Below are 27358 nucleotides of genomic sequence, written 5' to 3'. Positions count from 1 at the left end.
AAAGACTACTCGTACAATAATTCCTGAATTATATCTCTCCAACCAAAAACGCCATATGCGCAAAAAGGGCGGAAGAACGTGAACCGCCCCACAATGCAGATTAACATCATGAGCGCTGTGGTCGCATGTTCTCCTTATTGTTGCTCTGGCCCGACGCTGCGCGCCTCTTGTCGGCCTTTCTCTGTTCTATGCGCGCGATGGCCGCTGCTCGTCTCTGTGGAGGTAACGTGCTTTTTGACATATTTGCCGCCAGCATGGTGCTGGCCTCAACATCAGGCTCGCCCGGTCCCCCTAAGCGAGCAAAACGATCCTGAAGTAGATCGATGGGTGCGTCCTTGTCCTTGCTGGAGAATCTGTGTCGAGGTGCCGGCGTATTGCCTGTCGGAACCTCGCTCGAGGTGACGATCCGGTCGTTCAGATCAGAACCTAGGTATTCTCTGTTACGAGGGGACCTTGGGATAAAAGGTCGCCACTTAGGCTTGTCCAGATTGACGCGGCTCGAGAAGATTTCGGACTGGGGGCGCCTTGGTGGCTCTCTCGCGGGCGGCTCGTCGTCTGAGCTGAGGGAATCGGCGTCTCGATGATACTTGTCTCGAAGGTTTTGAGACTTTGGCTCGTTGAGCTTCTTACCTAGTGATTCTACTAGGTCGAAGCTCCGGCGGCCTGTCTCGGTCGACGTTTTGCGGCTTTTGTTATCCGCAGTGAAGCGGTCAGTCTCTTGAGCGCGGTGTTCCCTGGCGGCAGGATCTCGCTCAGGGGGGGCAGCTGTGTTCTTCGTCTTCGGTACATCAGCTGTTCCTGCTTTGAGCGTCTTGTTTTCTCTCTTAAGCTCGTTGATCTTCTCCGTTGCCTTCTCCAAGATGCGCCGCGTATCTTCCTGCGTGGCCTCGGCATCCGTCCTATAATTCTCAAACTCCGACCTCAACTTGCGTAATTCATCGTCTTTCTTGCGAATCGCATCCTCTAGCTCGTCCACACGCTTCCCTGATGTCGTGGCGTCTTTGACTTGTTCCTTGTTCTGTGATGGTTGTTGCTCGGCAAGTCGTTTGTTTTCTTCGGCGAGCTTGTTTGCTCGTTGCTCTGCGAACAGGAGGTCGGACTTTAGCCGCTCTACTTCCTCCCGCAGCTGTCCGTTCTCCTTGACTTGTGTTCTAGCCTTTCTCAACTCTCGCTGGGCCTCGAGCAACGTCTTGTGTGTCCGCGGCGAGGCAGCCTGCCGTCGGCGCCGGCTTCGTGCATCCCCTTCGTCGTCTTCGCCGTTTTCGCGGTTCTCCAAAAGAGCCGCTAGTTCCTGCACCTGCGTCCGGTACTCAACAGCCACGGCAGTCTGTTTTGCCAAGTCTTTGATAAGCTGAGGGTTGTCTCTCTCTTCGCCGCTGGCTCGCTGCTTCGCGGCAATCTGCGCTGCCATTTCGGAGATCTTCTTCTCCATCTTGGCGGCCTTCTCTTGCTCCTCCCTGAGTTTGGCGTTGAGGTCGATAGCCTCAGCGTCCTTCATCTTGGCATACGACTTGGCAAGCTGTTTGTACTTGAGCAATTTCTCCATCTCGGCTTTAGCGTCCTGGTGATATTGTTCGAATTCCGACTTCCAGTACTTGCCCGACCGCGAATGGGGCTCGTTAAGGTCCATTGTGATATCATGCATGCATTGGTCGTCGTCGGCCTCCTCCCATTCGTCCTCAGCATCGTCACTCCTGGCTGCGATGGTCCGCGTCTGGCTCCTCTCCCGCGAGCTTGAAGTTCCTTTGTTGCGTCGGGAGTTCTCCATTGTTTCGGTCAATCTGGTGCGCTTGCTTGCGGAGTCGCTGGTTGTGTCGGCAAAACTGTCTGGGAATCTCCCAGGTCGTTCGTCGGTGTCTACTTCTTTGCCCTTTCTGTTGTCGACCTTTTTGTTGTCCAAAACATCGTGCCCGAATGACACACGCTTCCGCCGAGATGTTCCGGTTCCAGGAGTGAGAAGGATACCTTGAGGTTGCTTCATCGGGGTTCGGGACTCAGCATCAGAATCGTCTTCGTCCTTGCGACGCGCCATAGTGGCAGCATTGTCGTCGTCGGGTCGCGCAGGTGTTCCAAAGATGGCGCTTTTGAGTGCGCGGGCGGCAAAGACAGGTGCGGGCGTATCTGGTTGCTCAATCTGTGTTGTGTCGTCTGCTGTGAAGTCAGAAGAGCCGTGCGATGCGGCGGGAAAGAATGGTTGATTTGGCTGGGTCTTCTCACCTGCGCCTGCATTTGCTCTGTTTCCCCCCGACGCGCCCTCCAACCCTCGTCTAAGAACCCAGCCCAACATCCTAGGTTGCTTGTGGGCTTCTTATCGGTGGAGGAAGTTGGTGGTGCCAGTAGTTGTATGCGCGCGGATCAATGGTGTTTGAGGTTGGGCGGAGTCCGACAGACGAGATCACATCACATGCGCTCGTGTCCCGGCGGGTCAGGTATTGATTAGTTGTGCAGTTTTTGGTGATCTGACCGCGGCGAACAGATGTGGTTCTCAGTTGTTTACTTTGTTACCGCATATGGACGGCGCGTCCGTGGTTCGTCCCCTGGTCCCACACCGTGCTTAGTCACCGTGCGCACACTGCATCCGCCAATGTCTCTGTCGCTTCCATTGCCCCTCGTCTCAGGGTTCTTCAGAGCTTCAGGCGCCTTGGCCCACTGAAAAGAGCAACCAAGACGGTCAGCGTCATCATTGAGGGGCACTTGCTCGCCCCAAAACGACCCCCCACTTCCAGTATGGCAGGTAAGGCACCCAGCTGGAGACGAATGCGCCGTACTGTGGTGACAGCGCACCAGGCCGTCGATGGTCGCGGTGTGGCGCTTTCATCGGCTAGACCTGCGCTTGTGACTTCTTCCTCTTTTCTTCTTAGCTCTTCTTCACCCATATCACTATATCTGAATAACTAACTTTGCTCAACGTACCAATTATGGCTTTCCCGTAACGGACTGTCACGGCTCGCGCTGTGGTGATTCGTCAAGCCTTTTCTCGTCGTCCTCGATATGGCGTGGAAATCATCCGGGGTGTGGAACAAGCCCATCGACAAACCGCAGAAAAACGAAGATGACTCAAGCTTCCCGGGACTCAGACCAAAGCGTCCCGAGGCCGCCCCCAAACTGGAATATGAGGAGCTCCAGCAGAACGAGCTCATCGCCCTTGAAGCCATTTATGGAGAGGATTTCATGAGGCACGCAGAGACGCCAGGTGCTTGGAAGGTATTAAATACGACTTTATCATCCCGCCCTCAGTATAACAAGATTTCATAGCCTGATGCTTACGCTCCAAACAGAAATCTGACCCCTCATTCGATGTTCGCATCAGAGCTTCATCAGATGAAGACTTTGCAGTTACGCTGGGCGTGGTGATGACTGCTACGTACCCCAGAAGCCCGCCGCTGCTAATACTGAAGAACACTGGCGACCTTCGCGAGGTCACTCTGTTCAAACTTCAGAAGTACCTCGAGACAGAGCCCAAGATATTTGCTACCGAGGAGCAGGAGATGGTGGACCGTATCGTAGAGGGACTCAGAGACGTTCTCGAAGACGCGGCCCAGGCAAAGGCGAAGGGTCTCGAGCTGCCTTCGCTGGAAGAGGAGAGAGCGGCTCACGAGGCCTCGCTGGCTAAATTGGCTGAGGAACAGAGACAGGCAGAGGAGCGCAAGAAGGAAGAGGAAAGCAAGGAGGAGGAGAGGGTTCTCGGTGGCTTGTTGCAGGTTGAATTGAAGCGTCAGAAAGAGAAAGCCAAGGAGACACGAAAAAAGAATCGCCCCAACGGAGGATTACCATCTCTCAACACAACGGACGGTCCCAACTGGCCCGAAAGTGGCCGTATCATCTTTGACAGACCTTGCCAGACCACCGACAAGACTGGGAATGCCATTTCCTTCCAGGCTGTCTTTGGAAAGTCCGAGATTGCCAAAGGTCCCGTCTCAACCGTCTTCTCCGTCTGGCCTCTCGTTAGCAGTGGACAAGAATGCCCCAACTTAGCGCTCAAGGAGACCACTCTTCGCCCGGCTTCAAAGGACACTTCGGTTTTCAAGAAGCAAATTCAGTCACTGGAGGGTCAGCTGGAAGCGCTCAAACAGGTGCGTCATCGCAACTTGCTCGAGGTCTTGGATTTCAAGGTAGAGCGCGAGAAAAACAATGTCGAAAAAGCGTCAGCAAGCCTCTGGACTGTCAATGTCCTTACCCCAAGTGCAGAGAAGGGATCATTAGCCGAGCTACTCGACTTGGCGGGCCAGTTGGACACCAGCAAAGTGCGCGCCTGGACACGGGATCTCTTGGATGCTCTGAACTTCCTGCACAACAAGTCTCTGGTGCATCAGGATATCCATGCAGGGAACGTGCTGCTCTTCCGGGAACAGACAGGAGAAGTCGTGCCGAAGTTGTCAGACGCAGGCTACCAGAGGGAGTTACATAACCTCTCCTTGAAGGGACAGGCGCCAATTGGGTTGAGCTCCGCAAAGTCTGCATACTGGCTGCCGCCAGAGACTGCAGCCTTATCGAAGCAGCATTATACACAAAAGACGGACATGTGGGAGTTTGGCATCGTTTTTCTTCAAATGATATTTGGACTTGACGTGCCTCAAAAATACCACTCACCCTCTGCTGTCTCGGACTCCATGTCTCTATCGCGGCCCTTACAGGAGTTGGTGACCAGATTCTTCAAGCCAGACCCCAAGAAACGACCACGTGCTTTCGAACTCGGCTCCAGCGAGTTCCTCGCCACCGACGCCCCTGTGATCGTCGAGGATACCGCGTCTATTGCGTCAAACTATCACTCCGTAAACACACTATCACCTATACCACCGAGATTGAGACGCGAGTCAACGAATAGAACTCTCACTTCGTCGAGATACCGGGAGGACTTTGACGAGGAAGGTCGTCTTGGTAAGGGAGGATTCGGCGAGGTCGTCAAAGCTCGGAAGAAACTGGACGGGCAGATTTACGCTATCAAGAAGATCAGCCAAAGATCTCAAGCAAGTCTGACAGAAATTCTGAAAGAAGTTCGTCTACTATCGCAGCTTAGTCACCCGGCTGTGGTGCGCTACTATAACACTTGGGTCGAGGAAATACCGGATCAGTCTGATACAGAGGGTGATACATCCACGGAAGACCTGAATACCGAAGACTCTCGCGATACCATTTCTCAGGACCCGGCAATACATTTTGCAACCAGCACCGGCGGCCTCGACTTCATGTCTTCGAGCGGCTACCCGCAAGTCGAATTTGGCTACGATGATTCGGACGCTGAGGAAGAATCTGAAGAAGATGAGGAAGACGATGAAGAGGGTTCCGAGGATGAAACCGACTCAGATGACGACAACAGCAGTCAGGCTGTCGGAAACGGCCCGAGGAGTAGGGAAATTCAAAGAAGGATTAAGCTCCAGCGGTCTTTCAGAACTGTCTTGTACATTTCCATGGAGTACTGCGAAAAGAGGGTGAGTGTCTATACCGCACAGTATACCCTGCCAGCAAAACCATTAACGAGACTGACAACAATAGACGTTACGTGATCTGATCACTCGAAAACTCTACCAAAACACGCCGGAAATATGGCGTCTTTTCCGTCAGGTTCTCGAAGGCCTGGCCCATATCCACGGTCTTAGTATCGTCCATCGAGATCTTAAGCCTGAAAATATCTTTATTGCTCACAGCAGTGATGGAACGGACAACGTCAAGATCGGAGACTTTGGATTGGCTACTAGCGGCCAATTTGCCGTCGACAGGGCTCTTCCTAATGCCATGGAGTCGGACGATATTACCAGGAGTATCGGGACTACGTCGTATGCCGCACCGGAAGTGCGCTCCGGGTCTAGCGGAATGTACAGCTCCAAAGTGGACGTAAGTTTCTCGCGCAAACTATTTGTCATGTTTTAGGTATCATGTTGCTGACCGTATTCAGATGTACTCTCTGGGCATTATCTTCTTCGAGATGTGTTATCCCCCGATGCTGGGCATGCAAAGAGCAGAAGTTCTCGAGAAGCTCCGGCGACCGAGTCCCGAACTACCTGTGGATTTCAAGCCTGCCGAAAAGATACAGACGGATATTGTCCTGTCTCTGATCACCCATAATCCCAAAGAAAGGCCATCAAGTGCAGAATTACTGCAAAGCGGGAAACTTCCCGTGCAAATGGAAAGCGAGACGATCAGACGAACATTAGCTGGTCTAGCTGACCCTAGCTCGCCTTACTACAAGAAGATGCTTTCAACGCTTTTCTCACGACCCCTGGAGCAAGCTAAAGATTACGCTTGGGACATGCATGAGGCGAGCCCCAGCCAGGCAGACTTACTTAACCAGAGCATCGTCAAGGAAACGCTGATTTCCATATTTCGCCGACACGGAGCTCTGGAGTGTCAGCGCACCTGCCTCTACCCGCGTTCATCCCACTATGCAGAGAACGTCATGAGACTCCTGGATTCGAACGGCACCGTCCTGCAACTGCCATTTGACCTCACAATGGGCCACGCAAGAATGCTTGCCAAAGCCAGCGGAACCCCTGGCGTCCAGCGCACATTCACTTTTGGCAATATTTTCCGTGATAAGGGGGATACTGGGCAACCCTATATGCTGGGCGAAGTTGACTTTGACATTGTCACGACCACCACCCTTGACATGGCTCTGAAGGAGGCCGAGGTCCTCAAAGTACTCGACGAAATCATTGCCACGTTCCCGTCACTATCTACGAGCCAGATGTGTTTTCATCTAGGACATTCCGACTTGCTGCAGCTAATATTTGACTACTGTCGCGTCGAGCATAGCTCTCGAAGGGCTGTGGCAGATGTACTCAGCAAGCTCAATATCCACCACTGGTCCTGGCAGAAGATCAGGGCCCAGCTGCGTTCTCCCCTAGTAGGCCTTTCGGCAACCAGTGTCGATGAGTTACAACGATTTGACTTCCGAGGTTTGTCAGCTTCTTTTTCTTCTGCATTGAGTCACATGCTAATAGGGTTCAGATACGCCGTCCAAGGCCTTCTCCAAGCTCAAGATACTCTTTGAAGGCACTGACATGTATCAGCGAGCCTCGTCAACTTTGGCGCATTTGAGAGAGGTCTCGGAGTATGCCAAGCGACTTGGAGTCACAAGCAAGATCTATGTCACGCCATTGAACAGTCTGAAAGAAAGCTTCTACACCGGCGGCACTCTATTCTCCTGCCTCTACGACAAGAAGATGAAGGATGTGTTTGCCGCAGGTGGCCGGTACGACAGCCTCATCAGAGAAAATCGTCCTAGAATTGGCAGCCATTACGAAGAGCGCCACGCCGTCGGCTTCAACTTATCGTGGGAGAAGCTTTCTAGGGCCCCCAAAACGAGCGGGAAAGCATTCCTCAAAAAGTCGGAAGAAGAGGGTCATAACATGTTTAGCAGCACGAAGAGAGTAGGTCATTGATTTTTCTTAGGTTTGGTCCGGCTACTCACCACAACTCACAGTGCGACGCCCTCGTGGCCAGTTTCGACGCTGCCGTCCTGCGCTCTACGGGAATAGAGATCCTGCAGACGCTGTGGTCGCACAACATCAGCGCCGAGCTCGCGAGGGATGCGCGGTCTCCAGAAGACCTGCTCTCTCGCAACCGTGACGAGGGCTACTCCTGGGTCATCATCATCAAGCAAGACGCCATCCTCAAGGTGAAAACGATGGACAAGAAGGACACGCCTGACGTCGACATACCCATGGCGCAGCTTCTCTCGTGGCTGCGCGCCGAGATCCGGGAGCGCGACTCCAAGGAGTCCAAGTCGGCGGCGGTCAAGTCGAGGGCCGGTGGCGGCGGGCAGCAGGCAGAGACCAACGCGACGATGGAGACGCAGCACCACCAGGAGCAGGACGTGCGGGTGCTGGTGGCGGGGACGCGCAGCAAAAAGTTCAATCGCAGGACAGTCGTGGAACAGGCGCAGGTGAGCGCGGCGAGCCTGGTGCGGTCGTTCCTCGACGGGCCGATCCTGGCCATCGAGACGACGGATCAGGTGATGGACCTCATCCGGGACACGTGCCTGTCGGACGGAGAGAGCTGGCGGCGGGTGGAGCACAGCGTCACGACGGCGGAGAAGAAGTACGTGCGGGAGATTCACGACATGTTGCTAAATTGGAAGTGGGCGTGGGAGAAGAAGAGCGGTAGCGGCGGTAGCCGGCACGCGTTTTTATACAACTTCCGGACTGGAAATTGCGTCTACTATGATTTGGGAGCATAGTCTGATGGATGAGGAAGATGGGGTGAGCTTGTAGCTTACTGCTCCAAGAAACGGATGGATAAAGAAATGAACAACCTATCGAGGCTCATTCGTTTTGTCCCTTTTTTCCTCTTCTGTCCTTCTTCTAGGTTTCTTTTACCATGGCTAACGAGAAAGCGTACTCGAAGCACCAATCTCGCTCGAGTCTGCTCAAAGACCATCTCTTGGTGCAGGTTGTGGCAGTTGGTGGTCGTAACAAGACCAACACAATGAAAGGTGAAGCAGGGGTCCGATGCCGGGGCGGTGACTTGTGACGTGGGTTTCTGCGAGTTTGCATGGCTGGGTCGGGACGATCGGACCAAGGAGCATTGGGTTTATCTGGGGTTCGACTTGGTTTACCTACATACTGTGACGCCTTTTTTGCGACAAACGGAGTAGGCAATAGGGATTTACGTGCCGGGTCGTTATGCGAGGACAAAGGCTCCCGGTCAGGTACCGAAACGGAGGTACTTTGGAGCGTTCGATCAGTTGATGTCCAACCTGTACGGATACCTTGATGGCAGATGATGGAGTCTGGATGAGGTATCATGACGGGCCTTCAAGAGCCCTCAATTTGCAAGACATGGGTTTCTTAGTCATCTCGGGCAGTCTTTTGGGAACAATGCGGCAGATGGATACTCGAGAGTCGAGGGGATCAAGATACTGCGACATGGTGTAAGTGCTGTGCTGGTACCTGACGTGGTGACAGGCTGAAATGCACAGACAACAAAAAGAAACCTGGCAGTGCCTGTGAGGTGCATGGCGAGTCCGGACCACCCCTTTGCAGTTCCCAAGTGTGTTGTTGGCTTTGAGTTGAAGACTGGAGGTGGCGGAGGCGAGGTCGAATAAGCACACGCAAAGATGACACAGTAATGTTGCTGGCAGAATAGACAAGAGATTCTCCGTTGTGAAGGGAAGGCCTTGTTGGTGGCGGCGTGTTTGGCTGACTGACTGACCTGGTGATGTGACCTTTGCTTACATTACCTTATTGTATGAATACTACGCAAGGTCCTCGAGTGTCCAGGGACAATAAGACAGGGGGCAAAGGCAAAGGCACCCGACAGCGGCAGACAAGGAGTGCTTCGCAAGGTACCTTATGGTACGGGTAGGGCCAAGGACAGGCGACGGCTCTGAAGCTGGCCACGGATCCGAGACACTGCGTGACCTCCTTGAGGAGTCTAGCCATCTCGGGTGGTCCCTGGGGTCCCATGGTTCCCAAATCGTCCAGGCAGGGCAGTTTCCGGTCTACCTTACCTCATGGCAGGGAACCTTGATAAATCGCAAAGGGGGCCACCTCAGACCTGACTGGAATTGCTGCTTTCTTAATTTGAGACTATTTCTTTGCATCGCGACTTCCCCGTTGTTCAGCTTTGTCCCTGAAAGCCCTCTTCTTTCTCTCACGAAGCACACAGCATAAAATATCTCTCCCTGGACCAGACCTTACCGCCACTCCATTCCCGTCTCATACTCTTACACACCCGAATCCCTCCACCCACCAGACAAGCCCAAGGTCTTCACACTTACGGGTCGGTCCTCCCGTCTCCCTTTATCTTATCGCCTGCCGCCCCCTCCGAGTCAGTTCGGTGGTTTATCGAGTCATCCCCTTTCGCCCCTCCATACCCTCCATCCCACCTCATCGTCGCTTCCTTTCTTTGGTCACACGCCTCTTGTGAGAACTTGCGGTGCGCCTTCTTCACTGCCCACCCACACGAGTGCCCTTTTTTTTCTACTGCTGCTCGTGCACACAATTGCATACTTGGATCATATCATACTCAGACATCTTCTTCCCGGTGACAAATCGATCTCATCGCTCCAACCTCATCCCACTGCCTCACTACGAAGTGCTTCTCCCCCGCATACTACCCACCGCCACCTCACCGTTACAAATACTCCAACATCATGGCGCAGAAGCGATTGATGAGTGAATATCAGACCCTGCAGAAGGAGAAATGGGTTCACATTGATGTCGACGAGCGGAATGTCTTGAACTGGAAGCTTGGCCTCATGGTCGTCAACCCCGACAGCGCCTTCAACGGAGGCTATCTGAAGGTTTGTTTGATCTTCCCCCAATACACTATGGAAGCATCTGGCTCACTGAACTTTTATAGGCTGAAATGACGTTCCCTCGAGACTACCCGTACCAGCCTCCCACCTTCCGCTTCCTCACCAAGAATATCTGCCACCCAAACATCTACACCGACGGCAAGCTCTGCATCTCTATCCTCCACACTCCCGGCGAAGACGAGCAGTCTGGCGAGCAGGCCTGCGAGCGTTGGTCTCCTCTGCAGGGCGTGGAGTCTGTCTTGCGTTCTGTCCTGCTCCTTCTGGACGACCCCGAAATCAACTCTCCAGCCAACGTCGACGCGAGCGTTCTCTACCGTGACAATCGTGCCGAGTACCAGAAGCGAGCGCAAGATACGGTCGCAAAGTCCAAGAAGGACATTCCCGAGGGCGTGGTCTTCCCCACAACCGCCGATCTGGAGCCTGTGCCTCAGAAGCCCATCGACGATGACGCCTTCTGGAACGAGACGGACGATGAGGGTGACTTTGATTTGGGCGGTAGCGATAGCGACTTCGACATGGACGAGTACAACGAGGACGATGAAGATGAGGATGCGGACGACGATAAGCCTTGAATCCAATCCTCGAAATGGGAATCGACCCAGCACACATTCACACTTTCCTGCTCCAACTTGAACCTGCTCGACTAAGAAAAGCAAACACTTCCCGGCAGGCGTTCTGACTTGGCGTTGGCGGCGGCGTTTGCGGTGGTCTCGTTTTCCATCTCTTACATTTTCTACATCTCTCTTCCTCTACACGCATGATGGTGCATAGCAATGGCCCCGGGCGTTTTACCGGCTGTCAGCACGGCCTGCTTAGGCTAACACGGCGTCTCGGTTTCTTTTACGGGTTTGGCATAATTCAATCTCTGAGGAGGGCTTCTGGGAAGGGCTTCCATACAGGGATACGGGAGTTCATATTTGGTTCTGCAAAAGCAGAGAAATCAGAAGGGGGCGGAATTCAATAGTTTGGTGGCTGATTGGCAAACCAAGCAGCCAGGACAGCGCATGAGATACCGCACATAGACCAATCGATCAATGACTTTACAACCGAGCAACTGCAGAGTGCGCCACCTCCAAAAAAAACTAGCAAAGCTCGATGACCAGAGAAAGTATGCCGTACCTTGTGCGGGTAAAAAGCAGAGCTTCCTGGACGTTCTCGGCCAATCTATTGTACCTTGATGTACTCTGGGTGTCTGGTCACTTTCCATTTGCCGCTTGTTGGCGCAACATTGCTCGCGACGTCTGGGCCGGCAGTGGCCGTCAACGTGCACGCCGTTCCCGATCCTTCAGCGCCGTAAGGGGTTTAAAGTGTAAACTTGCCCCGCTAACACCATCAGCATCCATGAGGGTTATCAATGACCTTTTCTTGATCTTTTACCAAGAACTCCTAGTAGCTGGTCACCATTAATATAATAGCTATTGCCAAATGATCTCGAATATTCTGAGTAATGAAATTCACTGGAGAGTTTATGTACATATTTGCTTCCCAAAGTCTGGGTGCCTATGAGGGTAAAGCGTGTTGGAGACGGCAGATAGTGGGGAAGTGTCTTTGTGCCGCTGCTACCTTGAGACGCACTGTCCATGAGAGCAATCGGCAGGACAGACAGCTCATGGGGCTTTCCCAGCACGGGTCTACGTACTTGCATCCAATGCCACTTCCACTTCTCTGAGGTACCAAATCGAACGAGAGGTGTCCCGACCACATCTGACGACAAGACGAACGGAGTCAGATTGCAAGTCCGCTGGCACTGCTTTCTCCCGTGCTGTTGCTAAGTGCTACCTTCCGACCTTTCTTCCGCACCCCTACGGACAGCATCACGCCTAGACCGGGTCGCCTCTACAGCACATTGGGTCCTTTCCGTTTGACACTACCTACTCCCCCGAGCCTCTCTCTGGCAAAGCTACATGCGCCAGGCCACCTGCAACCCCAGCCCGTCTTTCTCGATAGTCATGCGTAACTACCCTCGATCCTTCCACCTCCATCGCTTCTAATCGACCCATTCGTAACGATTCGAATCGAAAACATAATACTTGTCTGAGGGGTGGCTCTACAATATGGCGCCCGAACCCACGGCTCAGGATGTGGACAACTTCCTGGAGTTCTCAGGCCTAGACCCCTCTAGAGACCGCAATATCGTCATTACAGCACTCAAGGTGAGAAGACTGCGGCTTATGAACAAGCGCGATGCTCTTTCTGCTGACAGGAGGGCTGACGTGGGGTACAGAGCAACAGCAATCGGGATGAGCTTGCGTCAGAGGTCTTGATAGACGGAGTCGAAGTAGTTCGTCGTGCCCGGTCAAAGAGCTCTTCATCGCAGCTAATAGGACCCCCAGTTCCGGAGAAAGTATACATGGGACGACACAGCATTTGGAGCCAGTCGTGACGGGGAGCCGAATCACACGGGTATAGGTGCGTTTGGTCTTACGCTCCAGCAGCTGGAGACATTGTGTTGCTGACTTTTGCTGGCCAGCTTTCAACATCGAAGCCCCCGACAATGCCGTCATACAAGGCGTTACCCCTCCACCCGACAACGGCTTCTACGGACCTCCCGCAGGTGCTCCCTCACGACCTCCATCGAGAACAAACAACCGATCGCCGCTTGGTAGGATGATTGACTGGACGACCGGGGACCTTTCCGGTACTGCCTTCCCTGTTGTGTGGGGCTTTGGCTGACCATGGACGATAGGAGCCCCCAGTACTGCTGCGCAAGAAGAGGACGATTATAACAGGGCCATTCGAGACTCCCAGCGAGACGCAGACTACATACCTCAGGAAGCCGGCGTCACGGGCGGAAACGCCAACGCCCCGCACTTTGGACCTGCCAACAGGTCTGACTACGACTCGAACAGCTGGGCTATGGTGACGACCGCAACGAGCTCGTATCAAACGACAGTCGACGACGACCCCGCCCCTTCTGCAAGGAAGCGAGAGGATGACGCCCCGGCGTTCCTTGTGCAGAGAACGACAGCACGCACATCTAAGCACCATCTGGATTCCGTATTGACGATTCTGCATGAGATTCCACTTGCACGCAATATTCTACTGCGGGGTGGTGAACAAGCCGCCAGCTATGGCCACAATAGCGAATGGTGGAAAGGTCAACCAATTTATGCCCCTCACGTCCTAGCCGCCATGAACCAAGGCGACCTCCAGTGGGCCGACGACACGAAGCCGGACTTTCATGAGGAGATTCACCGTCTGATGGCCTTTTTGGACCTGACTGAGAGAAGCTACGGTTCTGTCGATTCCATGGCCGATCTAGTTCCCAAAACCAACTTCGCTACCGAGAGACAGTTCTTTGATACCCTCGTCGAGAAGACCGATGCCGACGTCATTAAGCCCTTGACGCACCTAGCATGCCCCATGTCTACAGACACCTTGGAGAGGACCCAAGACCCACACAGATTTGCGTTTTTGAACTTTGAGTTAACGAAGAGTCAATACGAGAAGACGACATCTCTGTACGAAGCTTGGAACTGGATTGTGTGGCACGATGTCATGACGTGGCTGGAGCTCAATGCGGATACCGGAATGGTTGTTCTCGATGACATGGGCGAGGTCATGACAGTCGTTATCGATGGCGATGGCACACCCGATAAGCTCGACATCCCCGAAGTGTGGTACCCAGAGCGCTATCTCGAGAGCCGGAAGGAAGAGGCAAAGGTCTGCCAGGAACACCTTGCGTGGGTGCACAGGATGCTCTACGAGGCCGAATCCAAGGAGTTCGAGCTCACTAAGTGGATTGATCCGAAAACTGACAAGGTCCATAACAAGGAGGAAATGCTGGAGAAGACAATCAAGGAGTATGAGAGTCACGTCAACTATCTAGACGGCCTGGGACGGTTCAGAGAGCTGCGAAAGTCAGACGACGATGAGCAAGGCAACCTCCGTCTGGAAGACGTGCCGTGCGTCTTGTCTAAAGGCGAAGAGGAGCTTTTCAAGAGCTCGCGAAAGGTGCTCCAGCGATGCAAGTGGCAGCTTGCTCAAGTTAGAGAAAAGCAACAGAGTACGTCGAGCCCAATATTTACCCTATGTTTGTCGGTCACTAATCATGAAAGCAGAACTTAAGTGGGAACGGGAGAGGCTTGAGGAAAGGAAGCAGTATCTAAACACTATACTGACTGACCCCGACAAGCCAGGCTTGAGCAAGCCTTTCACTGGCAAGAAGTACCTCTTGAGGGGAATAGCAACACAGCAGAACGTGACATATGTCTGCAAGCGAGCCGAGCCGTCACTCATTGACATTGATGAGGCGCCGACTTCGATAGACCAGTGGTGGCGGCTGTCGTATAGTGCGAAGCAATACGCAAAGGCCGAGGTACGCGAAGCTGCAACGTTTTCCCCTTGGAACTAACTTGGATGCTGACTTGTTACAGAAATACACCTTCCAACAGGTGGTTGACGCAATCTACTTTGAGACTAAGAACCCGTTGCTCGTGTATGCTACAGAAGACGCAATCAACACGCCCGTGGCACCTCTTTCAGACGCCCTTTTACGGTTCGCAAAGGCCGAGAACAAGATCTTCAGACAAGAATTGAACCAGGAAACCACGGAGGAAGTGGCCAACTTGAGAAACACAAACATGTCGCCAATTTCGCCATCCAAGAGGAAATACCGGTCGGGCAGCGTCGACTCCATGGCAACCAACCGAGCTTCATTGGGCAACAGCGATACAAACTCGCGCGCCGGGGATTTTGAGACGGATCCGTTCGGCGACGGAGACGGCATAACGGACACGGAAATGACGGACCTATCGACCAGGCAAGGCAACACAGAGACACAAAACTCGGGTCTAGCCCAGGTCATGTACTCTAGTGAGACGCGAGACAAGGCACAAGGAGGTTACGACGTCAACGGGCCCGGCATCGGACAGGACGGACTTTCGACCAGTGCTCCCGCTGACGACGGCACAGAGATTAGTCGTACAGTGACGCCAGACGTAGATGTGGAAGAGCCGGCCAAGGGGCCCGAGATGCAGGAACGAAGCGGAAGCGGTGCCGGATCGCCATTCATGGCTAGACACTCGATTTATGGAACGGCACACGACCCCAGAGATGAGCAAAAGACGATCAAAATGATGGATATGGAAATTCCCGACGAGCATCAGTAGCTATGGGCACTAGAGAGCATCATAGGGGGGGAGTTTGGTGTACACAGTAAGACTCGCAAAGGCATAGCGATATAAGCAAAGTTTCGAGAGGCATCAAATGCAGCAAGCATCTTTTGCTTCTTGAAGGCTCTACAGCACAGCACAGCGCAACACGGCATTGCCATGGTATGATGATGTATTATGCAATAGGCTATGAGATTATCAATCATTGGATACCCCATTGGCTCAGTTGATTTTACCCAAGCATGCGTACCTACTATGTACCGAAACACCAAAGATCGATATTATCATTAGAAACTTGTACTGTGTATGTCGGATAATTGCGTAGAAGGTTCTCGAAGCTTCTTATTCAACTAGGAGAATCGAGAGACGTTGCAGGGATATGGTGGCTTGAAGCGGCGCTCGAGCCACGGCATGAGCTTGACTCCGCTATTCCCGCACGGCAAGAGACCCCGCCATTTTCGTCATTGTCCATTTGCGACTGCTTCCCTGCTGCCCAACGAGGTCTCTTGTCGATGATGCTCATCTGGAATGAAGGATAATATGAACATATCTCAGGACCCCGTGTATTTAAGACTGGATAAGTACTATCTAAATGTAGAGGATTGTATGGATACTTTTGTGATCAGACAACCTCGAGAGCAAAGGTCTGACTAGACGAGCCCCATCCAGCCTTTCTGTGTGATCAGACAACCTCGAGAGCAAAGGTCTGACTAGACGAGCCCCATCCAGCCTTTCTGCGCTCTTCCATCGAGGCAGTTCGAGTGAGATCACCCGATTCGACGCCCCGCCAGGTTTTGGGTCGCAAAGTCGCACGGGGATGGGGGGTGTGGTGGTCAAGGCTCCCCCTCCTTCCTACCTTCCTCCCTCCACTCCCGTCCTCTCAGGCTCTGCCTTCCCACCCCCCCTGCTCTTTTGGGGCTGGGCTCCTCTGAGAGACGGGCACCGAACCTTCCACAATCGCGCCCTGTTTCTTCCATTGAAGACGGCCGGGGGTCCTTTTCTACCACTAGACGCTCTGGGCTACCCTCGGTGACCCAGTCTTTCTTGGCTTTTTACCTTGCGCAGTAAGGACCAACTTTACCTTACGTAGAGGTACATATCACGCACCGAGACCCAGACAGTCGGCTGCATCATCCAACCATTCTCTCCAATTCTTCTCTTCTTTAAAACCTACCAACCTTTTTTTTTTTCTTTTGCTATTCACTACCTACACGCACGTCGATTGACTGCGCAAGCAAAGCAACTTTAAAGGGTTCAGACATACAACCACCCCAAGTAACACACGAAAAGACACAACATCAGCGAACACAGGCCACACTTTCGCTGCGATATCCACACTACTTTTACCCCTCCGTTTAATTGACTGGTCGACTTTTACACGACAATCACGCGACAGTCTCAAACCATGGTGAAAGAAACCAAGCTGTACGATCAGCTGGGCGTCAAACCCACGGCGACGCAAGATGAAATCAAAAAGGGCTATCGGTAAGTCGTAACAGCTTTCCCTAAAACTTGTCTTTACCTTAACCCTCTCCGCCCCTCACTTATCTCCCGCCCGTCGTTGCCCAACGGCGTGGCCCAATCGCCCTATTTGCCTCTCCACACGGCCATATCAGACCGTAGTATGCTAACCATCTCACGTGTATAGGAAATCTGCACTAAAGTGGCACCCCGACAAGAACAAGGATAACCCAGACGCCGCCGAAAAGTTCAAAGAGTGCTCCCAAGCCTACGAGATCCTTTCCGATCCCGAGAAGCGCAAGACGTACGATGACTACGGTCTCGAATTCCTGCTCCGCGGAGGCGGCGCCCCTCCCCCAGATGCCGGTGGCGCCAACCCCTTCGCTGGAGGCGGCATGCCTGGTGGCTTCGACTTTGGAGGAGGAGGCATGCCCGCCGGCGGCGGTGCACGCACATTCCGCTTCAGCACAGGCGGAGGCGGCAACGGGTTCAACTTCAGCTCGGCGGATGACGTGTTTGCCGAGTTCATGCGCTCTGGTGCTGGCGGTATGGGCGGTGGCGGCGGCGGCGGCGGCGCGGGCGGCATGGACGACTTCTCCGACATCTTCTCGACGTTTGGCGGTGCCGGTGGCCCGCGCGGTAGCAGATCATCGCGCATGCGCAGCAGCGGGTTCGGCGACTCGCGGGGGGCGAGGGAAGCGACACCCGAGGTCACGACGGTGGAGCGGCCTCTCCCGCTCACGTTGGAGGAGCTGTTCCGTGGCGTGACGAAGAAGATGAAGATCAAGCGCAAGACCTTTGACGACACGGGCAAGAGGACGACGACTGATACGGTTCTCGAGGTGCCCATCAAGCCAGGTCTGAAGAAGGGTAGCAAGATCAAGTTCAAGGGTGTTGGCGACCAGGAAGAGGGCGGCCAGCAGGACCTGCACTTCATCTTGGAAGAGGTACGTTCACATAGTCCCGGTGCGAAAACTCGAGAGACGTGGCAATACTAACAACTACTATAGAAAGCTCACCCGCTATTTGTGCGCGAAGACAACGACCTGGTACACACCGTCGAGCTGGACCTAAAGGAGGCCCTCACGGGGTGGAAGCGGACGGTGACGACGATCGACGGCAAGCAGCTGAACCTCGATAAGAACGGCCCCACACAGCCTGGCAGCTCCGATCGGTATCCCGGCCTGGGTATGCCCATTTCGAAGAAGCCCGGAACGAGGGGTGACTTTGTCATCAAGTACAACGTCAAGTTCCCCACGAGCTTAACGCCGGCACAGAAGCAGCAGTTGAAGGAGATCCTGTAAAGGGAACTCAGGAGTGAGGGAGAGGAGGGGGGTGCAGAGACGATGCCAAGGCGACGCGGAAGTTGCGGCGGGGGTGTTAGACCGTAAACAACATGGTCTTTTGGTTTGGCTGGCCGGGTATGCTCATCATGAATAGGAGTTTGGGGCGTGGTTGGGTTCTCTGCTTTTGTAAAGCCACAAAGGGTTGGCCTTCTTTTCCTTTTTGCCTTGTGAGCATTGCGCATTTCATGAGCAGGCAACATGAACTGAGTTGCTGGTGGGGGGTGATGCCTGCGCAGAGGTACCTAGATATGAAATAATTGAAGCTTGAGATTAAATTGCTACGGATTCAATGCTTGTTGTGATGTGTGTGACTACAGACTGAGGGATGGCGTCCGGAAGTGACTTCTTTTTCAGTTGATGAGCTGCGACGACAGCCGCAATTGTGATGGGGAAGAGTTGTCGTGATAGAAGGGGTGAGCGGCGTACACAATGGCGCAAGAAGCCAACGCCCAGAGTTCAATATTGAGCTCTGAACAATGATACTTCAAAACCTGCAATACGTGGCATCTTGTTCTCTCAGATGGCTGGTAGTTCGTGATCAGGCTTCGGTGACGATATGACCACGACTAGACGGCTCAGTCGGGCATCTCGGGACCGAGAGGTGTTCCAGCCTCCCGTCATCTCGATTTTGTTGTGCTGGAGGTTCCCAGGTTCATCCGGCGTGCTGCATAGACCGAGCGAGCTGTATCCTTGCGGTGAGTGGGGTATGTCTAGCTGGCTACTGACTAGCTAGGTAGATATCTACTACATCTTGTGTAAGTAGGAAGCAAGCATATCAGAATATCAGGTACAATAGGTGACTTCTCTTCTATGATAACGTCTTCGACGTTTGGGAGTGTTCTCAAGCCCACGATTCGGGAAGCTATATCTCGCTCATCTTGTGATATCCAAAAATGGAGAGAGAGAGAGAAAGGACCTCGGCAGTAAGTCTGCTAGGTACGAGTGCGCCCCGTCTCCCTTCTCCAGTGATCAAGCCGCCCAAGCTTGATTTCTGTGCTGTACGGATATGCAAGACAGAGTATTTCGCGCAAGGTTAGGCAGGAGTGAAGATTTTCGCAGGCCCGTCTCCCCGCGTTCCCCGACCCTACGCTCGGCAGAACTCTGTTTCGCAGATGAGGCGCGGGTTCGGGAGGTCGGGATGATGGAGGGCGGGTGTTTATGCGGGGGGGTTGGAACCATGGCCTGATCGCGAAGAGTCTGTTTTTTTACCATCGTAATACCTACTCCTACAACAGCCTACCGGCATCAAGAAATGTAGGATTCCTGAATTGGATGTCAAAGCAGGTAAATGGCGCATCCATCCAGATTCGGTGGTTGATGTTGCCGGGGTTTCGCCGCGGTCTTCTTCACGGGCTTGAGTACATGGGCCATGTGGTGGTGTCTGCCTGTATGTACTCGACCCCGCGGTAATGACGACACTTCACATGCGGGAAATGGTGGGCGACGGGATGGGGACGCCCGTGGGTTTTGGAGGGGGAGGGGTAAAAGCGTTGGTGGGGGCCCCTCGTTCTAGGCACAATACCTAAGCAGCCCAGCATCGATGCAAGTGCTGTCGGGTAAGGTGTTGTAAGGCCATTTTTTCCCGCCAGAGCTGGTTCAGGTCCTACCTTAGTTCCCTTACTTGCGTGTTATTTTCCGCGGCTCTCATTGGACTTGTCGGGACGACGAAAATGAACAGCCGGCTTGTAGGATGAGGGGGAAAGGAAGCGGGCGCGGGCGCGGGAGAAAGAGGAAAAGAAAAGAGAGACCTTTTCGGTTTCCTGGGAGATAGAAGCGTTAGATACCTGAATGGAAGTCCTATTCTACCCTGATTCGCTTGGTAGCTCATTTCTTCTCCTTCTCTCCTACATGACAAGGTTCCCAGTTCTTCAAGTCCCCAGCTCAGCCAAGGTTTCTTTCTCAATTGGTCTCGGACAGTAAGCTTCGTCTACTTTATAGATAGCTTACCTGCTCCCCTCCCCTCCAGATTCAGCTCTCAGCTTCAGTGAACCCCGCTCTTCATAAGACAAGCTCTCCACCTCAAACCCGGAATAGCACCCGAGTCTTTTGTAAAGAACCGCCAACATGCCTCAAGTAAGTCGTGACGAGAGAGAGTCCCAATCCCGACCACCAATCTCGATAGAATGCAACTCGGCTCGACTAACATGTACTAACCACCCTCCAGATCACAACCCTCCTCTTCGACTGCGACAACACCCTCGTCCTCTCGGAGGAACTCGCCTTTGAGGCCTGCGCCGACCTCATCAACGAGATCTGCGCCTCCCGCAACATCGAGCAGCGCTTCACGGGCGAATCCCTCATCAAGGAGTTCGTCGGCCAAAACTTCCGCGGCATGCTCCTCGGCCTCGCCAAGTCCCACAACTTTGAGCTCCAACCCGACGAGCTCGAAAAGTACGTCACCCGCGAAGAGGACGCCGTCATCGCCAAGCTCAAAGCCGCACTCAAACCCTGCCCGGGCGTCGACGACCAGCTCGAGGCACTGCAAAAGGCCGGCAAACATACCCTGTCGGTCGTCTCCTCGTCCGCCAAGCGCCGCGTCTGGGCATCCGTCGTCAAGGTCGGGCAGGACAAGTACTTCCCCGAGGACGTCGTCTTCAGCGCCGCCACGTCGCTTCCCAAACCCACCAGCAAGCCCGATCCGGCCATCTACCTGCACGCCATGAAGACGCTCGGTAAGAAGCCCGAGGAGTGCGTCGCCATCGAGGACTCCAAGAGCGGGACGCTCAGTGGTACGCGCGCGGGGATCAAGGTGATTGGGTACGTCGGCCCCTACGCCGCCGACAAGCAGGCGGAGATGGAGAAGGTGTTGCGCGATGCCGGGGCCGTGGTCGTCATGAAGGACTGGAGCGAGTTCCCCGGCATGCTTGCCAAGATTGAGAGCGGGAGCGCCTGACTAGCCGGGGTTTCCATCCCGTCGCCTTCTCTGTGAGGTCGAGGCCGCGGCGATGTAGAGGGATCATGATTGCTTCCATCTCCCAACTGAAACTCCTTTATCTTTTTCCCCATTTTTACAGTGTTCATATCGTTAGCTAAGACCGGCAGTAATCCGGTTCCTAGAGGCGCTTCATCAAGCCAGCCCGCTCAGGGGAGAGGAGGAATCCAAGTAGACTCGAGACTAGTAAAGAGAGACCTTTTCATCTTCGGTGATCCATGAGAAAGCTGTTGACGCTCTGCAACGTAGCCCGATTCGCATTCGCCTCCGGAAAGGCCGTCATAATGGTCCCCAGCTTCACCCTGATCATGTCCTTGTTGAAAAACGTCGTCGAGTCCGCCACGCGAAACTTGCCGTCCCGGTCGAAGCACCAGCAGTAAATGGCCAGCGCGGCGCCAATGGATAGATCCTTGCCCGTCTCGCAGGCCACGAGGACGCTGCCGCGGCTGCTGCTGTCGCCCTCGGCGGCGCCCTCTACTATGTCGCGATGTGAGTCGAGGTACCGCGAGACAAAGGCGCAGATATCCGGCAGTGCCTGCCGGAGGTTGCGGCTCGCGATCTTGTGCTTCCCGAGCCCGACCTGCATGTACGTCGGAGATTTCACCCACGACTCCCTCGGCGTGACGTCCTGTGTGAGTACGACTCTGCACGCACCCGCGGACACAGCATCCGTTCCACCGCTGCTGCTGTCCCTTTCATCGTCCAGGGGTAACGGACACACGTAGATCCGCGGCGCAACTTTCTTCGGCTGCAACCCCATCGGCGCATTCCTCTTACCCTCCGCGACGAGACGAACAACCAGCTCCGGGAGATCGGCCTCGGGGCACGAGAGCAGCGCCGTAGCATTTTCCCAAAAGACTTCGGCCGTCAGACCGAGGGCCCAGTTCTCCGTGTCGTCGCCGGCGCCTTGGATGTACCCCGCCTCGCTCATCTCCGTGCCGGCGACGCGACGCGAGGAGGTGCAGCAGATGATGGGGTGGTAGTCTTCGAAAACCACATTCTTCAAGGACTCGTCGTCATCACCCGCAGACGTAGATGGAAGCTGCGTCTCCTGCGTGACCCAAAACGGGCGCAGGGGCTTAGAGACGTGCGAGCGGAGAGCCGCAAGGTCGAGGTCGAGGCTCTTGAGGGAAGCGAGGAAGGATGGAAGGAGGGCGGCGATTTGTGCGTGTTCCGAGGCCGAGACGACATTGGGCGGGGTGAAGAGGCGGAGCTCACGCGCCGGGTCGAGGTCCGGGAAGAGGGCTGCGTTGAGGACGGCGCACCAGACTGGGATGGTTTTGCTTAGGGCGTCTGGCATTCCTGAGAGCTGTGTTAGTCTGAAGGTTCTTGGATGTGCTGATATATGAGTCTGATGATGTGGACTTACTCTTGCCCCTGCGGGTTGAATCTACGATGATACATCTAAAGTTCGCAGTCAGCTCTGCTCTCATAAGAAGCATTTGTATCGGAAGCCTCTCTCGCCTGAATGCACTCATGCCACCGTCACCAAACTTCGAAAATACCACCATACAACTCACCCATCATGCTTCCCAACAAGCTCAAGCAAATGCAAATTCAACCTGCGCGTACTAAACTTCCACGCATTCGTATGCCCATCTGTACTCTTGAAATACGCGCTCGCCCGCTTGTCCGCAGGCCGAATATACCAGCTCCCGCAGCGCTCGTTCGCCACAAGCGGACGATCGAAACCGGCCGCGGCATCTTGCACAAAGTCGGCGTCCTGCGTGATGGAGCGAAGCCTGTTCGCGATGGAGAGGTTGGAGCGCTTGAGGTCCGTGAGGATGTGGGAAAAGTTGTGGTTCGCCGTCGTGGGGAAGATGAGGTCTGAGAGGGCAGGGGCTGCGGCCGCTGGGGGTGTGGTTTGCGCCATGGCTTCCGTTTGAAGCTCCAAGGGCAGGACAGGGGTGTGTTTGAATTGAGGCTATCTCATCCAAGATGAGATTGAGTGAGGTTGGAGGGGTTTAGACAAGATTGGCTCTGTCTAGGGCTCGAAATGAGGCACGTCTCAGTCGTGAAATTTCCAATGTGGACGACCCTACTTTGCACTGTGCTTGCGCTCTGGTCTGGCGCGATAGCAGTGGCACTCGGCACTGTATGGATGCGAGGCGATTCATTCATCGCATCTCATTTGGATAACACCGATTATAAGATTGTGAGGTCATGTTTCAAGGCACTCATTCTGCAGATTTGGCTGATGAACGTTTGATGAGTTGGTGCCAAGAGATGAATGAGATTCAAAGGGATCAGAGACATCGGAGATATTGTTCAAGAGACATTGAGTGAGGCTTCATTCTCGTGTCCGTGCTGAATTCCAGGTGCATTCAGCCGCAAGCTAGGGATCGCTGGCATGCCTCACTCAGATGTCGTCCCAAGATGATCAAAGTTCTGTGCTGCTGCTGCCGCCACCGCCGCCGCCGCCGGGCTCTCTCGGGCCGGACTTGAGAGTCGGTAACGCCGACGAGTCGAAGACGGAGAAGATGATGGAAATACCGGAATGTCGAGAATGTCTCCCCGCCTTTTTTCGCGTCGTCAAGATGCGCCGGCAGATGGTATATTGGCAACACGCAAGCAAGCGTGGCTATGTTGGGTACAGCCAAGATGGGCGACGCAACTGTCGCTCGCTTGCTCGCTCGCTTGCTTGCTGCGCGGGTGAGATGCTTTCTCTGCACCCCAGCAATAGCTTGTACCCGGACTGCGGCCGTGGATGAATGGAGACCCGTCTTTACATAGCATCGGGCGGCAAAGACTTACGCCATTGTATCCACCCTACGGATACATCAGGGACTTTATTTTCCTGGCGCAAGGGCATCTGGTGCCCTCTTCCCGCTGTGCCGCTTTGGTGATCAGACCAACAGCTCTCTTGATGTGGGAGAGTAGTGGACAGAGAAATTTATCCCGCTGGAGACGCACTCGGGGTTCCCGTCTGTCAAGATCGAGGTCTTCGTTGTGGAATGGACTGCGTTTCCATGGGCTCTGAAGGTTCCGGGGCTATGAGGGCCCTCTTTTCTCTAGTCTCGTACGAGAGACAACAGTTGCCCTGTGACCAAACAACGCAAGGCCGATTGGACCTTGAGAGTCGCAATTCTGGCGTAGACGTTAGGGAGGGGAGCGCTGGGCGACTCAGCCGTTGTGCGCGTGGACCATCCGGAATGCGGCGGCAGCGGGCTCGTGTTAGCTTCTTGATCTTGCCAGGTTCTCTAAAGTTTTGAAGACGGCTGAGGTGTCAGTCAGTCTGTCAGTCAGTGTCAAATTGTCAGTGTCGCGCGCAATTCTGTGACGGCCCAGGCTGTTATGACAGTCCCGGAGTTCATTCGCAAAAAGACGACCCTGTCCAAAGCTCTGCCGGGCGGTCGTCTTGTCTCATCTCGTCTGCCGTGGGTTGCCGTCCAAGGAATCGAGGCCCATTATCGTCTGCAGGTTGTCATCATTGATGATCGCCGTCCGGCCTTTTCTCCCCCTGCTGCCGCGCATCACCCCAGACAACCGTGACAACCAGGACGTTTTAGCATGCAGCAAAAAAGCAGCAGCAAAGCAACCGCGAAGCAACGACCAATCCAACGCCAGACAACGTCAGACGGAAATCAGGGCTCGCTGGCTTCGGTAGGAGAAACAACGGCGCGTCAGCCATTGGCTTGCGCCGGTTGACGGTTGAGAAATACGAACACCATACCATTGAACTGGTGCGTGGCTTCCTCGGCTCGGTAGGCTCTCTGTACCTTGAACGTCGTCCCTTTGGCTAGCATGCGGCGACACCAAGTACATGGACACATGGTGAACCATAGGGCCACAGGGCAAAGGGGGACAGAAAAGGTAAAAAAAGAGACGGGTTCGAACTATTCGCTCGGGGAGGCGTGGCGTGCAGGGATCTATTGCTCAGCTGGTCGCACTTGAGAGACGATAATTCGCTGCCTGGGATGCAGTGGCGCAGTGTAAACCCAGCGGTTGAGTGGCTTGGTTCAACCCAAGTTTCCGCAGTCTGCCTCATCCCAACCTGTGTGCCTGTGTGGAATCCATCCGTTCATGGAGTGTCCTTGGACCATGGGCCGTGAGTTCGCATTGGTGTCCGTCCCATTGCGCGTAGAGGTTCCGCAGCATCGGGGCTGCAAAGTGGCCGTAGGAGGGATCCTGGTTGAAGCCTCAAGGTTAGGATCAAGAAGAGAAGAATAATTACACTGCAACCTATGAAGGTCATCTTGCAGTACAACATGGAATGATTACATACCTCAAGGTACCTTGCCTTAGTTCATAGTAAACTTCGAATTGCTAAGCTAAGGCAAGGCAGGGAAGGGAAAGACCAAAGATGACGGGAGCTTCAGGCGCGGCTTGGACCCACCCCTCTGCCAGGCGTCCACTCCACCGCCCACTGCCACAGTAAGGTAAGAGGGAACGAGTCGTTGCCCACTGAATCCACGTCTCGTCACTGCCGCAATTCGAGGCCAGCTGGGGCTGTTTCGTTTTAAAGACAAGAAAAGGCAGACGCGTCCCCCAAAAGCCACTTTGCTCCTTCTGATTCTGATTTCCCGTCTATTACCTCCCATCTTCCTCACACTCACCTCACCTCACTCACACACCTCCAAGCTTTCTCTCACGGATATTTTCCAGTGTTTTTGCACGACAGCGAACAGCATCTCACCTCGCCCTCGACACTCGTTCCCACAACCCGAACAACCCAAGCCAGCGAGCTACCTATCTTACATCATTACAGCGGGTTCCCTTATCGATTGGCCCCCAAAACCCCCCGTCCACTGGTTCCGATCCCTGGGTTGTCTCGCCAAACCCCGTTGCCGAGCCGGATTGAGTTTGATCTTTATTTAGAAGGGGAAAAAAGGCCAGGGGAGCAACAGTCGCATAGCTGACAACCTCCTCTCATCCAACATCCCCCTTTCGATCACAAACGTAGGGAAACCCTACTAGATCACCAACAAACCCGACATATTCGACGACTCGACGACAAACATGCTCGGAAACTTTGACTTCGACCCGGAATACGTCCCCGGCGTCAAGCTCGGTCTGCACATCTTCCAGTTCATCCTGTCCTTCGCCATTTGGGCGTTGGAAATTGCAGTGTTTAGAGCCGATAACGCAAAAATTGTCGGCAACAATGGCTGGACTTTTGGAGTAGTAAGGCAACCTGACAGGAAAATGAGGCCTGTACTTTGGCAAGGTATGCAGATTGCTGACAGTCGCATCGTAGTGCTTCCTTTCGCTACCAGCGTGGATTTACCTGATTATGGCGCCGCGGTGGCCGAGAACGAGAAAACTGGCCAACCCCTACGCTATGGCCATCGTAGACGCATGCTTCTGCATCATCTGGCTTTCTGCTTTCGCAAGTCAGGCCGCCTACAACACAGCCAATCAGTGCGGTGACGGCTGCAAGCTCAGCAAGGCCATTGTCGGCTTGGGTGTTTTCGTGTGGTAAGTCGCCAGAAACTCAGATCACGGCTAAGGAAGTCACGATGCTAACAGCACTTTGTCAGCCTTCTTTTCGGCGGCAGCACCTTTGTCAGTCTGTACACCCTCAAGTACTACCAGTTTCACGGCAAGCTCCCCGGCTACGACAAGGAGAAGCTCGGCGGTGACAACATCGACCCCGACAAGGCCGCCTTTTCCATGGCACCCCACGACGAGGAGGCATACGCCCCCGTCCAGATGGACGATCACAACGACGACAACACAACGCTCTACGGCGGCAACGCCACCGGCAACCACGGATACGCCAACAACAGTTACAACAGCCGCTACGGCGCAGGCAGCTCGGCCTACGGCGAGGATGACGACCCGAACCGCTACGGATCCCTCCCCTCGCGCCAAAACGGCGCCATGTTTGACAGCGAGACCGAGTACCACTCCCAAACCCATCCTCAGAGGCCCACCTCCACCAGCCCCGCGGCGGCGGTACAACCGTACTCCGCCCCTGAGCCGTACGGCGCAGCACCCGCTTACGACGACGACCGGCCCGCGCAGTTTCCCTCCGCGCCCTACGATCGCACGATGCATTAAGACGAAGATCCTATTCTTTCAGCGGGATAGTAATCTGGTGTGAGGGATTCGTGATGGCAGGGCCACAACCCGAGCAAAACTTGGCCCGGTTTTGGTTTGACGAAGAGGAACGGACTGTGCTGTCCAGTGTTCACATAGATGGGCTTGGATTTTTATTTTCCGGATTACGGGGTGTTGTTGGCGTCCCATTTGTAACAAAGGTAATCGAAAAGATACCAGGCATGAAGCTCTCTCTAGGTAGACA

The 27358-nt window shown here is 54.3% G+C and overlaps 9 protein-coding genes across 9 annotated transcripts; 6 read left to right on the top strand and 3 right to left on the bottom strand.

The window, feature by feature from the left end:
- Window positions 1–106: 106 nt before the first annotated feature.
- On the bottom strand, window positions 107–2287 carry BDZ83DRAFT_585666 (spindle pole body formation-associated protein-domain-containing protein; the record flags this gene model as incomplete). Its single annotated transcript, XM_060505865.1, has 2 exons — window positions 107–2151; window positions 2218–2287. 2 exons carry the CDS (start codon window positions 2285–2287, stop codon window positions 107–109), a joined length of 2115 nt encoding a protein of 704 aa, XP_060361319.1.
- A 704-nt stretch (window positions 2288–2991) lies between these two features.
- Window positions 2992–8176, top strand: BDZ83DRAFT_755380 (anticodon binding domain of tRNAs-domain-containing protein; the record flags this gene model as incomplete). The annotated part of the gene is made up of 6 exons (XM_060514601.1): window positions 2992–3204; window positions 3279–5429; window positions 5494–5832; window positions 5894–6893; window positions 6946–7367; window positions 7421–8176. 6 exons carry the CDS (start codon window positions 2992–2994, stop codon window positions 8174–8176), a joined length of 4881 nt encoding a protein of 1626 aa, XP_060361318.1.
- A 25-nt stretch (window positions 8177–8201) lies between these two features.
- On the bottom strand, window positions 8202–9046 carry BDZ83DRAFT_467831 (uncharacterized protein). Its single transcript, XM_060503274.1, has 2 exons — window positions 8916–9046; window positions 8202–8857 (listed from the first exon to the last, which is right to left on the bottom strand). The coding sequence occupies exon 2, from the start codon at window positions 8742–8744 to the stop codon at window positions 8301–8303; it is 444 nt and encodes a 147-aa protein (XP_060361317.1). The 5' UTR covers window positions 8745–8857; window positions 8916–9046; the 3' UTR covers window positions 8202–8300.
- A 1047-nt stretch (window positions 9047–10093) lies between these two features.
- BDZ83DRAFT_722271 (ubiquitin-conjugating enzyme) lies at window positions 10094–10830 on the top strand (the record flags this gene model as incomplete). Its single annotated transcript, XM_060512458.1, has 2 exons — window positions 10094–10243; window positions 10303–10830. The coding sequence occupies 2 exons, from the start codon at window positions 10094–10096 to the stop codon at window positions 10828–10830; spliced, it is 678 nt and encodes a 225-aa protein (XP_060361316.1).
- A 1307-nt stretch (window positions 10831–12137) lies between these two features.
- BDZ83DRAFT_467736 (ubiquitin interaction domain-containing protein) lies at window positions 12138–15779 on the top strand. The gene is made up of 7 exons (XM_060503272.1): window positions 12138–12411; window positions 12483–12539; window positions 12592–12667; window positions 12729–12896; window positions 12945–14264; window positions 14320–14576; window positions 14635–15779. The coding sequence occupies exons 1-7, from the start codon at window positions 12313–12315 to the stop codon at window positions 15367–15369; spliced, it is 2712 nt and encodes a 903-aa protein (XP_060361315.1). The 5' UTR covers window positions 12138–12312; the 3' UTR covers window positions 15370–15779.
- Window positions 15780–17394: 1615 nt separating this feature from the next.
- BDZ83DRAFT_632613 (HSP40/DnaJ peptide-binding protein) lies at window positions 17395–18433 on the top strand. Its single transcript, XM_060508982.1, has 2 exons — window positions 17395–17780; window positions 17844–18433. The coding sequence occupies exons 1-2, from the start codon at window positions 17418–17420 to the stop codon at window positions 18135–18137; spliced, it is 657 nt and encodes a 218-aa protein (XP_060361314.1). The 5' UTR covers window positions 17395–17417; the 3' UTR covers window positions 18138–18433.
- Window positions 18434–20243: 1810 nt separating this feature from the next.
- Window positions 20244–21072, top strand: BDZ83DRAFT_654944 (haloacid dehalogenase-like hydrolase; the record flags this gene model as incomplete). The annotated part of the gene is made up of 2 exons (XM_060510765.1): window positions 20244–20252; window positions 20344–21072. The coding sequence occupies 2 exons, from the start codon at window positions 20244–20246 to the stop codon at window positions 21070–21072; spliced, it is 738 nt and encodes a 245-aa protein (XP_060361313.1).
- Window positions 21073–21313: 241 nt separating this feature from the next.
- BDZ83DRAFT_722267 (initiator tRNA phosphoribosyl transferase) lies at window positions 21314–23232 on the bottom strand (the record flags this gene model as incomplete). The annotated part of the gene is made up of 4 exons (XM_060512457.1): window positions 21314–22413; window positions 22481–22515; window positions 22632–22953; window positions 23154–23232. 4 exons carry the CDS (start codon window positions 23230–23232, stop codon window positions 21314–21316), a joined length of 1536 nt encoding a protein of 511 aa, XP_060361312.1.
- A 2629-nt stretch (window positions 23233–25861) lies between these two features.
- BDZ83DRAFT_467424 (uncharacterized protein) lies at window positions 25862–27329 on the top strand. Its single transcript, XM_060503270.1, has 3 exons — window positions 25862–26235; window positions 26309–26529; window positions 26592–27329. Exons 1-3 carry the CDS (start codon window positions 26071–26073, stop codon window positions 27112–27114), a joined length of 909 nt encoding a protein of 302 aa, XP_060361311.1. The 5' UTR covers window positions 25862–26070; the 3' UTR covers window positions 27115–27329.
- Window positions 27330–27358: the final 29 nt, after the last annotated feature.

Source organism: Colletotrichum acutatum, assembly GCF_030867785.1.
Source record: "Colletotrichum acutatum strain CBS 112980 chromosome Unknown BDZ83scaffold_99, whole genome shotgun sequence".
NCBI classification, from domain to species: Eukaryota; Fungi; Ascomycota; class Sordariomycetes; order Glomerellales; family Glomerellaceae; genus Colletotrichum; species Colletotrichum acutatum.
Note: the sequence above shows the minus strand (reverse complement) of the source record. Positions and strands in the feature narration are given on the sequence as shown.